The 15,733-nt window shown below is 41.1% G+C and overlaps 1 protein-coding gene and 1 long non-coding RNA gene across 2 annotated transcripts; one reads left to right on the top strand and one right to left on the bottom strand.

Annotated features, from left to right (window-relative positions):
* Positions 1-361: 361 nt before the first annotated feature.
* On the bottom strand, positions 362-5,276 carry LOC121762387 (ATP-dependent zinc metalloprotease FTSH 7, chloroplastic-like). The gene is made up of 13 exons (XM_042158255.1): positions 4,244-5,276; positions 3,654-3,719; positions 3,436-3,570; positions 3,236-3,301; positions 2,694-2,879; positions 2,533-2,619; positions 2,329-2,442; positions 2,107-2,231; positions 1,908-2,016; positions 1,624-1,749; positions 1,098-1,418; positions 878-1,001; positions 362-802 (listed from the first exon to the last, which is right to left on the bottom strand). Exons 1-13 carry the CDS (start codon positions 5,078-5,080, stop codon positions 678-680), a joined length of 2,421 nt encoding a protein of 806 aa, XP_042014189.1. The 5' UTR covers positions 5,081-5,276; the 3' UTR covers positions 362-677.
* A 2,804-nt stretch (positions 5,277-8,080) lies between these two features.
* LOC121760345 lies at positions 8,081-9,596 on the top strand. The gene is made up of 2 exons (XR_006041879.1): positions 8,081-8,295; positions 8,405-9,596. It is a non-coding gene; the product is annotated as an uncharacterized LOC121760345 (long non-coding RNA).
* Positions 9,597-15,733: the final 6,137 nt, after the last annotated feature.

The raw sequence follows: 15,733 nt of genomic DNA, 5'->3' as shown, positions 1-15,733 counted from the left end.
GGTAAGACTCATTCTCCACTAATAACACTTTAATTACTTTTTCTCTCTACCTCTCTTTTACTTTATCAAATTTGCATTAAAACTTGTGTCGAACCAAGTGCATATTCTTCGGGGACATAAGGAGCATTTCAAGTGAAGATTCTGCCTGTATTTTATGTTAGAAATGTCAAATTTTTTATCCATTCTTGCTTCATTCTTCAAATTTTTCTATAATACCTAATGCATGCAGCCACATATTTTACTGCTAAATTGATGTTTGTTTCCACTCCATGCTATCTTTATCCTACTTATAATCGAAAGAGAGATGCTACACATTTATTTATAAACAATTATTTCTATAAGTGGAGCAGAGAAAGTGATGTATACAAAAGATACTAGTATAGAATGCAAGTTAGCCAATTTGCATAACAAACTGCCACTTTGTGCATCAATAAAGTTAAAGAGGCAATTTTCCTTTAATAGTACGAGTCTTTCTGTATCAATGGCCATCCTTCAAACATGTATTTTCCAGTAAGACTGTACAAATTAGCTATATCAGATGTTATAGCTATACAGAGCCGCGAAAGTAGAGCGTCGACCACCAAGTTCTGCTACCTGTCTTTCGCCTCCTCCATTCGAGCATTTTGGCTTTTCAAAACACCGCGAAAATGTACGGGAGTGGATGTCATTGTTCATCATCAAGAACCCGATTGCAGTGGGAGAAGAGACCTCTGTTTTCCTCTGATGAAGAATGTGAGCTCAGCAGGGGCAACCACCATTTTCAACCATTCTTGCAGCTCTTCGCCTTCTACTTTCTCATTTTCTACAATCGTATATTTATGTAAAAAATTCGGATTCAGATGCCTAGTTATCAATCAGAACATTTCATTGGCAATACCTTCGAGGTGGGCGCCCAGACCCTCCAAGATTGTAGGATTTGCACGAACAACGGAGAGTGCCACGTCAAGTGCTGATTGCAGTAAGGCTGTAACCTCTCTTTGAACAAGATCAACAAGGGGGCCCTATCAAATTGTAAAATAATGCAATCAATTTTTGGAATCATGAGACCAAAGATAATTGACTAACAAAGAGACATAACGGAAAGTGCAGAGTAATACTTGTTCCCTTCCCCACGGTGATCCGCCAGAGTCATCCATTCCGCCACCAGAAAGAGTTGCCAATGAGACGGGGCCTACAGTTTCGTTGAGGCCATACTCGGCCACCGCCTTATATGCCATATCGGTTGCTCGTCGAATGTCATCAAGTGCACCGGTTGATACACGCCCAGAGTAAATAAACTCTTCTGCTGCACGTCCGCCAAATAGAGTAACAAGTCTCCCCCGCAGCTCATCGATGAAGAGCAAATACCTATCTTCAGTGGTTGGAGGGGTGTATGTAAACCCCAGGGCACCTCCGGATCTTGGCAATATGCTCAGCTTCTGATGAAACCAAAACAATTAACAAAATTAATCATGTTACTGTTCTCATGCCTGTTACCATACTCTATTTCTCCATGTCGCAGCAGCAATAACATTGACAGTATGGTTAAGAACATTAATCAGCTCAACTTTTTCCAAAACAGTTGACCCTAAACGACCGACTCTGGAGGAAAACTTGCAAGAGCGAATGTCACAAAGTTATTACCTCAACCCGAGGTTGTCCAGAAAGAAGATTTGCAACAGCGGTTCCGACCACTGCATGACCGGCTTCATGGCGTGCAACAACGGCTTTCTCACTGCCCTGCAACTTGGTTGTCTTCTTTTCAATACCCTGCAGCATAGTATAAACTGTCAAAGAGGCATACAAAACCAAAATGAAGCATGTGACAACAATTCCTAGGCAACATGTTAACTTGGTTTGCAATGATTCGCTCACTGATAAGAATGGTAAATGCCCCTTTATGAAATGAAAAGGGAGTGCATATTTACCGCTATCGATCGCTCAACCGCTTGGATGAAATCATTTTTTTCAACCACGGATTTATCACTCCTTCCAGCCAATAAAGCAGCTTCATTTACTAAATTTGCAAGATCTGCCCTGCACAATATCCAAAAGATAGCAAAATAAAACATCAGTATAGTTTTTAAGGTTAACAAAATAAATCAGGAATTCTGAGGAAAAACAAACCCAGTAAATCCCGTGGTCATTGAAGCAATATCAGCAAGATTAACATCTTTTCCCAGAGGAAGTTCTTTCTTAGAAACATGGACATCCAAGATAGCTTCTCTTCCAGCCCGATCAGGTGTTTCAACCTAATGACCGAATTATGCATCTTATCATACAGACAACTGGAAATGCCTAAAACTGTACCATTCTTAAAAACGAAAGCTATAAAAAAAATCTAGTTACCGTAACAACTCGATCAAATCTGCCGGGCCGACGAAGTGCAGGATCTAGAACATCTGCTCTATTAGTTGCTCCGAGTACAATCACTGCTGAATTACTATCAAATCCATCCATTTCCTGCAGTACTTCTCTAGTAAGTGTATTTCAGCTCAGCAGAATATCAAAAGTGCTTCAGAAAAAAAAGAAAGCTAGATTTCAGAGCCTTACAGTGAGAAGCTGATTTAAGGTCTGCTCCCGCTCATCGTTACTCACAATACGGAATCTACCGTCACGGCTCTTGGCTACAGCATCTATCTACATATCAAGGAACTGGTAATCAGAAACTTGTAAACTGATCATTCATCGTGAAGGAGCAACTAAGGAGGAACCTCATCTATGAATATTATGGATGGAGCCTCCTTCTTTGCCCTAGCAAAAAGATCTCTTACACGAGATGCCCCCATACCAACATACAGCTCTACAAATTCACTTGCAGAACAGCTGATGAAAGGGACATCAGCCTCCCCAGCAACAGCTTTTGCTAAAAGTGTTTTACCTGTTCCTGGTAGACCAACCTGTAGACAAATGGGGGTTTGATTTCCACTTGATTCAGTCATTTCGGGGTATGGAAAATCATTAACAGAAAAAAAAAGTTTTAGCTAATTATACAGATAATTAAAGTAAATTGAAACATAACAATCTATTTCATTATAAATCTAATGAATCTCCAGATAGTATATACCTAAGAAATATTTTCTCTAGAGACAGAAAGTAAGTTTCTGCTAAATTGCTCAACAAAGGAAGTAGTATATTTCTATAATATATCCACAAAGCTATCTCCAGTAAATATTGAACATGACATAGCACCCAATCTCAGTTTTCATTCATGTTTGAGATTTTATATTTGCTACCAGAGTAGAAGAAAACTCACCAAGAGAACACCTCTAGGAGGGCGTGCACCAAGTTTTATATACTTATCTGGATTCCTGAGAAATTCCTGGACAAAGAAAACAAGAATATTGAACAATAAGCCATTTGAGTACTCCCTGCAAGGCTAAAATGCGAAAGTGAAAACGTACTAGATTAGCATGATTTACATAGGATTAGAATTTTATGGAAAGTCTAACATACCACAATCTCTTCCAGCTCCTCCTTTGCCTCATCAACACCAGCAACATCAGCAAATGTAACAGTTTCACCTTGTTCAGAAACTTTGGCTCCCCCTGAATTTCCAGATTTTCGGTTCCTAAGCTGCCCTGGTGTATGCTATATTTTTGCAGGCGAATTTTAAACTTTGCCCATTATATTTTTTTTCTGGAACAACATATAAGCAGCATGATTATTATTACCTGAGAAAAGCTTACAGGGAACCGATGAAGAAGCCCTGCTAGCACTGCGACATAGAATAAAGCTATCTGTAAAACAGAAAAAGGAAAGAGCAAAATCATATCACATAAGTAGAATATCTATGTGAAGGGTGATGGCATAAAACAAACAGAATTTATTTTTCTGTGACCTTACTCGATCCTGACGATCACCAACAAAAAAACAATACTTTTCGGGTTTATATTATATTTTGAAACTTACTCGATCCTGATGATCACATAATGATATGACAAAATTTAGCAAAGTAAGCCTTTTGGAGTTTCACTTCAGCAATCACATTTACTTGCGAATTGTAAGCAGTACTTAGGACCCAATCAGCTATCAAGTTTTTTAAGCATTAAAAAAATCGAAATTTATATCAGAAGTAGCTAAGGAGCATTTAAAGTATAGAAGGAGCACCATATTCCATGCCTAAAAACACCTTGCATCACAATATTTTTTCCAAAAAGATTGGAACTTTATTGTCAATTTGTCATAGATATTCAAAATCATGTAGAACAAACCCCTCAACATTTGGCAGCAAAAAGTAAAAGCAAATCTAACACCAACTCACCAATGCAGAATTCAAGAATCCACCAGACCTCTTATCCGGAGATCCAAACTCCACATCATTCTCTAACATCTTCTCATACGGCGTCTTGATGTCAACCGGCCTCGTGGTGGTGTACACTACTCTCTTCGTGGGAGTCACAGACTTCAACAAAGAATCAGAGTCCTGAAACTTACTATTCACCTCAGCAACCCCACTCTCCGCAGCCCCACTCTCCATCTTCAACTTAAACATGATGTGCACACCATCAACCTCCACCTTCTGCACCTGATTCCCATTTATCTTACTCAGAAACTCACTGTACGGAACATTAACAAACGTGGTAGGCGTCCTCGGCTCCGAACCCGGTAGCGGAATCCCAGGCCTCAGCAATCTCATCACAAACATCACAATCCCCAATTGAATGAGCAAAACCCCCATCTCCTGAGCCTGAATTATCGGCTGCCACTTCCATTTATTACCATTATTCCCCCACCAATTATTCTTCCCCTGCTTCTCCCTCCGGCCTGAGCCCGTAGCAGGCTTCTTCGGGCTCTCCGGCCCCGTAGTCCCCGCCTCGGGCTTCTCAGCCGAATCAGTGTCGTGCTCGCGTGGGCTGTTGGCGTAGATTTTGGTAAACTTATGATTCCGTAGAAAATACCCTTGCAGCTTGGAAACCCTAGGCTGCGGCTGCAGAAGGAAAGGCGACGACGTCGTATCGTGGTGGAGGCGGCTCGATTTCGAGGTGAAAGCTCGATACCGAGTGGTGATTGAGCTGTAATTGTGTAGGTAATTGGAATTGTGGTATCTAAACGTCGAAATTCGTCTGTAGATTATGGTCGTGTCTATCGCGGCAGCCATTTTTGGGACAAAAAAGTTGGGGCAAAAATTAAATTAAATTAAATTGAAAGCACGCGATTCAAGAATTTATGTGTATATACATCTAGAGATAGAGAGAGAAAGATTTACAGAGGCGGAGATTTTTTGAGGGCAGAGAGATGTGTGGGGGAGAGTAGTGGGTTGAAGAGCGCAACATGGGGCGTTGGATCGGCCGACCACGGTGCTTTCTGACCGTTCAAATCAGGCACGAGTTTGTATTTTCGTTTTATCCAATTTTCTTCGTTTTAGACTATGGGTACACTAAAATTATGGAGTAGTCAAGTAACATTATTTCGTGACAAAAAAAATAAATTTATATACCTTTCAGTTTTACCTTCTTTATTTTCTTATATTTTAGTATTTTCTTTTTATTTAACACACTATATATAATCTAACAAAATGAAATGTATCGCTTAAGTTTGACGAATAAAATACTTTATTTGCAGTATTTTGGACCATCATGTTTTCACTTACTAAATCAATAGTATAATCTACTTATAACCATATAGTTTTTATGGACTCACTTTGCCACCAATCTGTCTATATGCATATTAATCAAACTTAAATTCTAAATATTATACAAACTCTAAACTATAATCTGGACTGTTAAAAAATATCAACAGATTACAATATAACAGCAACAGAAAATATCAACACAGTGTCAACGGTTGATACCGTGTGGACATTGTATTGACATCAAAATCTTGAAATTCTACAATGTGTTGACATTGTGTTGACGTTGTGTTGAAAAGTTTGAAGTTTGTATAATATATGAGTTTATATTTTATCACTACTATATATATATATATATATATATATATATATATATATATATATATATATATGGGTGCATTATAATGATAACCCCTCTCCTCCATCCAGTTCGCCAGAGCTCTGTTGATTGCGGTGCTGCATCACCAGAGACATAGTCGTTTTACCTTTGGGGACGACACGCCAAACCGAGAGCACTACCGGGGCGTATCTCGTCTTGCGGGAAGAGGCCTCATCGACTCGACTAAACTTATTCACGGTTACTGTTTCAATTTCAGTCGTAATTTTTAGTTAAGTTTCTCCTTTTGTATTCCTTCTTTGGGTTTGTATTACGCCCGACTTTTATCTCTTGTAATCCCAGAAACCAACAATCGCAAGACGAGATATAACTTGCTTTTGAAGGAATTTGGACACTAAACTGAACCTAAAAACTTTCGAAACATTTAACACATTTGCTGGAGATGTCGACTGAATCCAACACCGCTGCTACCACCACCACCGCCGCCATTTCCTCCACCATGGCGACCACTGAACCGGTCAACACTTCATCGATCCCCTCGATGATGCCAACCCCCGGCTTCTCAGCCGCCTCTTCAACTGTCCCATGGGTTTGGGACAACCCTTTCGGGGCGTCCACTGGTTACACCTTTGGTGGTTCGGTTGGTTCCACTTTTAGTGGTTCCTTCGGATCCTTTAATGGATCGAGTGTTGGGGCCTTCGGGTCTCACACGAATGTTGGGGCCTTCGGGTCTCATGCGGGTGCTAGTCCCTTCGGGGCTGGTACTGTCACGACCGCACCTTGCTAAGGATAGCAATGCTCGGGGAAACGTGACTAGGGGAGGGGAATAAGAAGAGGGGATAGAAAGGGGATAAGGATAATGGAGCATCAAACACTTCTTGATAAGACAGAAAAGGTTCATAAGACAATATGAAGGATTATACAATCCAAAAGAGAGTTTGTGAAGCGTCATCTCAAAACAAAGTATTGTCCTTATGACCTATTTAGTACAAAATATTACAACGAGGCACAACGGAAGAAGTTGCAAAACACGGCAATATGTGTGAAGACATATGCCACAGAAAATCCTACAAAAGATGTGAGACAGCCACCAACTTCACTCAGCCACCATTTCATCATCAACTCAACCTGCACATTTATAAATACATGCAGGGCTGAGTACAGGGTACTCAGTGAACACATTGCCGAAAATTACACATATATAATAAAAAGTCATTGTCATCATGCCATAGCAGTAACACACGAGGTTTTTCTTAAAGGCCCGAGCTTACTAAGTTCATTTTCATAAAGTTCGTCTGATCAGACTAAGTTCATCCTTGTAATCCGCCATATCTGATAATTCATAGTGTGTCGGGAAGGTGGCCACCTTCCACGATCACATTGACCGGCCAACCCTTACGATGACACACGGTCCATTCCTTTGTGTACACTAACTCGAATAGGATTTTCAGTCCTATTGGAGTCCGAATTTGTTTTATTCCTTTTTGGCATAGCCAAAACAGATAGGCATCATAAAATAAATAATTTATGGCACGATAACATTTGCAAAAAAAAAATAAGTGCGATTTAATCAAACAAAAATCATTTCATATATGCTTGATAAATTTTATTCACACTTAATGTGTTGGATATAAAGCCCACCTCGATGCTTCCAAAAATACCCTTCTCATGCTCGGTTTCGAAAATCAACTCCTTGAACACGTAAGAACATTCATAAAAGATGGTATGCAATGATCTTACATGAGGTATGCATCCTACGTTCAGGGTTTAGATTAAAAGAAAGTTCATTCAATTCAAGCTCGCGGCACTCTAAATAATTTAGAGACTTTAATTACTTGAAAAAAAAATCAAAAAAACTCATTAAGCCCATATTTTAACTTATCCATAAGAAATTCATCAAGAGATCAAATATTAATTGATTTTAGAGATTTGAAAAGAAAATAATTAATCGTGAGATTAATTATTTAATCAAACCAAATGATTTAAAAAGATTAAATAATTAATCGGAAACCACCATCAAACCATCAATTAAATTGAAGAGCTAAACCTCTCTCATTTTCTCTCAATTCTCGGCCCAAAGAAAAGATTTAATGGAGCCCAAACAAAAATATTAAAGTTTTGGCCCAACAAGAGCCCAAGTCCTAAAATTCAAAAGTAAACCCTATAATCACCATCCCAAAATCAGATTTGTCTCGCCTCTCTCTTCTCCCCTCTTTCTCTCTCACCGATCTCTCACTCTCTCTCGTTCTTCTTCGTTCACCAGGGCTCGGCCGGTCATTGCGTCGCCGGCGAACGATACTCGCACCGCCGGCTGCACGCCGTCCACCTCGCCGCTGTCAGTAGGTCACGCTGCTGCTCGTACTCCCACCGTCCGCTCCCTCTCACGCAGCTGCGTCGTCGTCACCAGGTACGTCTCTCTTTTCTCATCTTTCTCTTTCTCTTTAACACACACACGCACATACATGAACATACACATGCTTTCCCCTTCATCTCTCACTCCAGTTCTTCCAAAACAGGTCCGGCAGCCCCGTCGCTTTGTCGGGCTCGCCGGCGTGTGAGCCCAGCCGCCGTCGGGGGGGGGGGGGGGGGGCAGCAGGGTCATTCCGGAGCGACGTTGTAGCCGCCGGAGCTTCGCTGGCAGCTGGGGCGTCGAGGGCAGTGGCGACGTCGGGAGGCAGCGGGGTGCGTTGAGTTCAAACTCTTAAAGTTAAGTCATTGTTTTAAAGCTTGATATTAAGATTGTGGTTGAAAGAAGTTCATAGTTTCAAGTTTGTTCATATAAGAAAACAATGTGCTTAAAACTCTTGATTGCAAAATTTTAGTTAAAGAACATTTAAGTATGAACATACATGTTTCAAGTCTTTGATAGCATGAAAAGTATGTGATGGTGTTGGATGAAATCTCTACATTTAGCATGCTAAAAGAATCCTAGCATACTTGGTCTATAGATAATTAAGGAAATAAAATGGTTTGAAGTTCAAGTCTATTGGTTCAAGTATATGATGGCTAAGTTGAGCATGTAGTGGAGAGCATGGTTGATCTATAAATGTTGGTATGAAAGAGTATAGTTTGAATGAACTTACTCCGAGGAGATGAGGAAGAAGAGGTGACGATGAGAAACTCGGTTTTTCCTTTAACTTTCACCTTCTATATCTTACTTGATGATATCCTCCCTTGAATTAACTTTGATGGTAATTCTTGTTTTTGAAGTAAAGGAATTGAGTGAATGGAGGTAAATTTTATAGATAAGGGAAGAAAATGGAATGAATTTTGAATATATTTTTTTTTCACAAAAGACAAAAATCACATCTTTTCGTTTCGATTTGATGACTAATTAATGCGGTTTTTTTTTGGAAAACGTGCTTGACGTGATGCGGTTCTTATCCACTTTTTGTCTTGGTTTGATGTCGAAAGTGTATTTGATACGTGGTCTATCCTTTCGTGTAGGTATCGGGAGTGCAAAAGTGGTGATCGAGCAAGACCCGGAGGACGGGAGACGGATGTCCCGGGGCTGCCCGGTACTCGGCACGGCTGTCCGGCGCGAGTCCCTCCCGGCACGACTCTTGTGATGTCCGAAATTGTTTTTCTTATTCTATTCTAGCGTCGAACTCGTTGTAAAAATGCTTTTGGACTTCTATTTGTAAATTGAACCTCTCAAACTAGCTATTAGTTCTTCAATGCTAAAAGAACTTCATTCATTTGACGACATGATACTTACTTTAAACATCTCACTCGATCACAACGCGAGGTAAAAGAGATTAGATACGAAAAAAAACAATTAAAGAAAAGGCGGGTGTTACAGGTATGACCATGGCGGGCTCTATGCCCAACATGAATGGTGGGGGCTCTATGACTAACCATGTTGTTGGCTCCTTCGGGGGCAACGAAATTGGTTTCTTCCATGGACCAAGTGCGGCACCTCTGGCACCAAGAATGATGCCACCTGCCGAGAAACCACCAAAGTTTGGAGGATCTGACTTCAAGCGGTGGTACCAAAAGATGTTGTTCTACTTGACAACATTGGGCGTCGCCAACTTCCTCACGGAAAACGGGCCGCCTGCGCCAAGCGACCAAGAGACTAGGCTCGAAGTCATGGCGGACTATGAAGCTTGGAGAAAAGGGGATTATCTATGTAAATTTTTTATTTTAAGTGCATTAGATGATAGCCTCTACAATGTATACTCCAATGTAACCACATCTAAAAAATGTGGGAAAACCTAGAAAAGAAGTATAGCATAGATAATGCTGCAGGGGCTGAACAAGTTGTAGCTTCCAAATTTATGGACTACAAGATGGTCGATTCTCGACCTGTCATGGAGCAAGTCCAAGAGCTCCAAATGATCATCCACGCACTAGTGGCTGAAGGGATGACCTTGCCCGATAAATTCCTAAGGTGCACGATCATTGACAAGCTTCCTCCCAGCTGGAAGGACTTCAAGAGCTATCTCAAGCACAAGCGAAAGCAGATGACCCTTGAAGACTTGATCGTGAAGTTGCGCATTGAGGCTGATGTGCGCAAAAGCGACCAAAAGGCTAAGGGCTTCACCCAAAATGAAGCCAAAGCCAATCTGTTGGAGCGGGGCGGTCCCTCCAACAAACGCCCTCTCCCAAACCGTCCAAATGACAAAGGGAAGGGAAAGCAGCCTTCAAAGAAGTTTGAAGGCGTCTGCTATAAATGTGGCAAACCAGGCCACTTTGCAAAGGACTGCCGCAGCAAGAAAAAGAAGCCGGCTGCCACGCCGTTGAGAAGGAGTTCAAGGACTGGGACGAGAACGACCTCATTGTTGTGATCACTGAAGAGGTTAACCTTGTTGATAACAAGGGTGGCTGGTACATCGACACCGGCGCTACTGCTCATGTCTGCTCAGATAGGAGCAAGTTTGCCTCCTACACCGCGGTTGAAGGAAGGAAGATCAACATGGGGAATCAAGCATCCTCCGAAGTCCTCGGCATCGGAAATGTGATCCTCATGATGACGTCTAGCGTCACAATAACGTTGAAGGATGTGTTGCATGTCCCGGACATCCGCAAGAACCTAGTGTCAGGATCAATACTAGTTAATAAGGGGTTTAAACCTGTATTTGAGTCTGATAGGTTTGCTTTGTATAAGTTTGGAAAATCCATCGGAAAAGGTTATATAACCGATGGGCTTTTCAAGCATAGTGTGGCAACTCGCAGTGTTGCAAAGCCATTGGCTAATAATAATAAAGCATCTACTTCCTCTTATTTGACCGAGTCTTCAAATTTATGGCATTGTAGATTGAGACATGTAAATTCAAAAGCCATTAAAAGATTAGTGAATTTAGATTTACTAAAGGCTAATGAAGTGGATACCCAAGATAAATGTGAAATTTGTCTTGAAGCAAAAATGACTAAGTTGCCGTTTCACTCAGTTGAACGAAGCACAAAACCCCTTGAATTAATTCACACGGATGTATGTGATTTAAAGATGGTGCAAACTAGAGGTAGTAAAAAGTACTTTATCACTTTCATAGATGATTGCACAAGGTATTGCTACATTTATCTTTAAAGAAGTAAAGATGAAGCAATAGAAGCGTTCAAAAATTATAAGAACGAAGTTGAGAATCAACTTGGTTGTAAAATCAAAACGATTCGAAGCGATAGAGGAGGCGAATATGTAGCCCCGTTTGAGGAGTTATGCAATGCAAGTGGTATAATTCATCAAACAACTGCTCCATATTCACCACAATCTAACGGTGTTGCAGAACGCAAAAATCGAACTCTAAAAGAGATGATGAATGCACTGCTTCTGACTTCAGGATTACCACATAACATGTGGGGGAAGCTGTTTTGACAGCCAACTATATCTTGAATAAAATCCATCTCAAAGGAAAAGAGGTTACTTCTTATAAGTTGTGGAAGGGAAGGAAGTCATCCTACAAATACCTCAAAGTGTGGGGGTGTTTGGCAAAGGTGATGGTTCCTCCGCCCAAAAAAGTTACAATCGGACCTAAAACGGTTGATTGCAACTTCATTGGATATGCACTTAACAGTAGTGCATATCGATTTGTTGTTCACAAGTCTGAAATATCGACTATCACAGTAGGAACAACAATTGAGTCGAGGAATGTTGTATTTCTCGAAAATACATTTCCTTGCAAAGACAAGGAAAACGTCTCAACCAATTCTGAGACAAGAATTGAAGAAGCCACTAGTTCTAAACCTGTGGAAGAAGAAGCCACTAGTTCTAAATCAGCGGATGAGGAACCTGAATCGCGCAAGCGTGCAAGGCCCGATCCAAAGGATACAGTACTAAGACGTGGTAATAGAGTCAGAACACCAAAAACATTTGGTCCTGACTACATTGCTTTTATGTTAGATGAAGAACCAACATCTATAAAAGTAGCCTTCGATGGCCCAGACGGGTTGCATTGGAAAAAAGCTGTTCAAAGCGAAATAGATTCAATTTTGCTAAACCACACTTGGGTGTTGGTAGATCTACCTGAAGGTGCGAAACCTCTAGGTTGCAAATGGGTGCTTAAAAGGAAATTTAAGGCCGATGGAACAGTGGATAAGTATAAAGCCCGATTAGTAGTAAAGGGTTTTAAACAAAAGGAAGGACATGACTTCTTCGATACCTATTCACCTGTAACAAGGATTACATCTATCTGAGTGCTTCTCGCTATTACTGCATTGCACAATCTTGAGATTCATCAAATGGATGTAAAGACCGCGTTTCTAAATGGTGAACTAGAAGATGAAATATATATGGAACAACCCGAAGGGTTTGTAGTACCTGAACAAGAGAAAAAGGTATGTGAAGGGAAGGTGTGAGTAGTCTTATGAGTTATGCGCTTGCCAAATTCGATCTAAGCAATTGCTAGGTCGAGACACCACGCTTCTCCGAATTAACTGAATCACAGGGTCCAGTAACTCGAGGGATCGAATGGCGCTCTGGTCGTTGGGCACTCACGACGCTCCTTCAACAATTAAATTTCCTCAACCCGAATACTATGGATTAGTATAGGGAAGTGGAGTCGATCCCACAGAGATGGATTCGTAGGCTAGTATTGAGAGAATTTGGACAAAATGGCTGCTACCACGCAAAAGGGGTTGAGATTTTAACTACTACTAGACCTAGGCACAAAACGTAAATACTAGACCGAAGAACAAAGGACTCTTAAACCAAGTAACAGGCAGAAAAAGTTAAACAATTCCTAGACCGAGTACATAACTACCGATAACCACTAGACAAAGGAAATAAAAAGTGGGGACCATGAAATCCAAGCCTGACAACGTACGGTAAAGCTGCAGCTAACAATCTTCATGCACTTTTCTAACTAATTCAGATTCGCAAATGGAGAAAACAGAGGAAATGCCTAGATTCAAACATAATAAACAGATTTGGTCGACGGAAACTTACAATAACTCGAAGATACGACAGATCTACGTAAACTAGGCGAAATGAAATGTAAATACGTAAACTAGGCATGGAAATCAAGTACTCCTTCTCAGATTACGTCGGACGCTTAATCCACTCCGGATCCAAGCCATCCGAACCCAACAAACAGCAAAACCAACGCCATAACTCCGATTTTCACAGATCTACTCCAATCGCAATCAATCATGAACAATCTGCAAACAAATCACAAACTCCAGCAAAACCCAACCTCCGATTCATCCAAAAAGCAGAACCATTCTTCAGATCCAAACAACAAGTATCGGCAATAAATCAGAACCAACTGCAAAAATAACTAACTCCGACAATCCCAACTCGAAATCAATCGAACTCAACCAGCAAACCAGAAATGAACACAATAGACATAAGCGAAAGTAAAATCTGGAATAAAACCGGAAATATTGGTTGTCAAAAGAAAACCGAGCTTTGAACAGCGAAGCTCGGCGGAATCAGTGTAAATAGCAACGGAAACGTAAATTGTTTCTTCGCCCTTGAACTAGGACGGTGTTACAACCCTCGAACCATTGTCGGAAAGCTAAACGTGAACCACCAGCCAAGTGCTAACTGGAATCTCTCGCGAATTCAGAGTCAAGTGTGTGGAAAGGTGAATCTAGCAAGGAGCTGTTAGTGAGGCCTCCAGCCGAGAAGGTCCCTCCAGCCTGCATGCTTCTCCCTTTTATAGATGCGGACATAGCCTTCTAGAGTTTTCGTAGAAATCCCTATTCTACCCTTCAACTCCGAGGCTTCCTCCGTCTAGCAATTTTCTTCCAATTGTTCACCCTTTCGCCAGTTTCCTAGGACCATGCAAGCGTCCTCTTCTTTTCCTGGATCTGGCGAAAAACTTCACATACCTGACTTAATTCAATGCGTTAGACCCAGCAATTTCATGAAATGAACCCCTAGACCGATGCATGAAATTAGCCTTATCAAACTGCTCACACTTAAACCATGCTTGTCCTCAAGTATGAAAGACAAGAAAATAGGAATAAGGCGAATTTCAATGCATGGTTGCCAAGTAAAACCCTAAAAAATGAAAACAAAACAAACTCCTAGACCTAAACAACTACGGACTAAGAAAAGAAAAGAACACAAAGAACAGAAACACAACAAAACAAACAAGCATGAACTAGTTTCGAATTTTTAAGCTACTATCCCCACAAGCTCAAGTTCAATCTGATCGATTACAGTCTTCAAATCTTCCCCCTTCCTTCGTCTGCCTAAACGGTCTGTCAGTTAGTCAAGATAGCCTATTGATTTCCCATCTGTTAGGTTCGCTTGATCACTCATTCCTCACCAGGGATGTTAGGATCAAAACGCTCCAAAGTTAGAGTTATACCACTGATGCGTCGGGTTATGAGAGTTTTCTCCCTATTCTTCCTCCTTTCCTATGAATTTCCCTGGGCCAGGCTACGATTTTTTTCAGCCCTTGAGGATTATATATATATATTTTTTTTTTTCTTCCTCATTTTCCTGTATTATAACCCCTTTCCCCTGGACTTCGTCCAGCTTATACCTCCGAATTTTTAGTTTATTTCTCCCCTGGACTTCGTCCAGCTTATACCTCCATTTCCTGGACTTCGTCCAGCTTATACCTCCGGTTTCTGGACTTCGTCCAGCTTATTCCTCCTTAACCCATTTTTTCTCCTTCATACTCTACTCCCTAAGCATCAAGTGATAGCCCATTTTTTCATGTTAGCTCTAAAAGTGTTTAGGCTTATAACTCACTTTATAGTAGGGTTGTACAGCTAGGTTATCTAAGGCATTTTCCATCGTCCTAACTTCATTCAGATCGCATTCGGCTTATTAAGGAAGAAAGTGTCAAAGCTGATCTGCTTTCTCTCTTCAATCACTCTTACTAAGGGGATCTCACCTTATTATCTAGCTAGCTCATGCGAAGCATACATCCTAAGACACAAAAACGATACTTACTCCCCCCCCCTCCCGCTTCACTCAAGCTTGTCCCCAAGCCATCGTAGTGAAGGGGGAAAAGGGAAGTACTAACAACAGACTGATAAAGCAAACAACAACAAATACAAATACAGAGCAAAACTTCTCACACTTAGACCGCGCATCGGGCTAAGTGGGAGAAGGCGCAACAAACAAACCAAGGCATGCAAAAAAAAAAAAAAAAAACAAAACACCCCCTTCTCACACTTAGACCAAAAGTTGGGCTAAGTGTAAGAAAGGCAACACATATGTACAATTACAGAGCATGCTGGCATATAAGAACACAAACAAAATGGAAAATAAAAAAAAGAAAATAAGGGTTACTTGGCTCCGTAGGGGGTTCAATTCGGGGTCTGGCCCCCGCGAGGGCCAGACTTTGGTGGCGCTGTCTGGTGGGTCACCTTAGCTTTCTTTCTGGCCGGCAACTCCGGCTTTTCATGTCGTTCTTCTGTCGGGCGGGGTACGGTTGTCTTCAATA

This window comes from Salvia splendens, chromosome 13 (assembly GCF_004379255.2).
Source record: "Salvia splendens isolate huo1 chromosome 13, SspV2, whole genome shotgun sequence".
Taxonomy (NCBI): Eukaryota; Viridiplantae; Streptophyta; class Magnoliopsida; order Lamiales; family Lamiaceae; genus Salvia; species Salvia splendens.
Note: the sequence above shows the minus strand (reverse complement) of the source record. Positions and strands in the feature narration are given on the sequence as shown.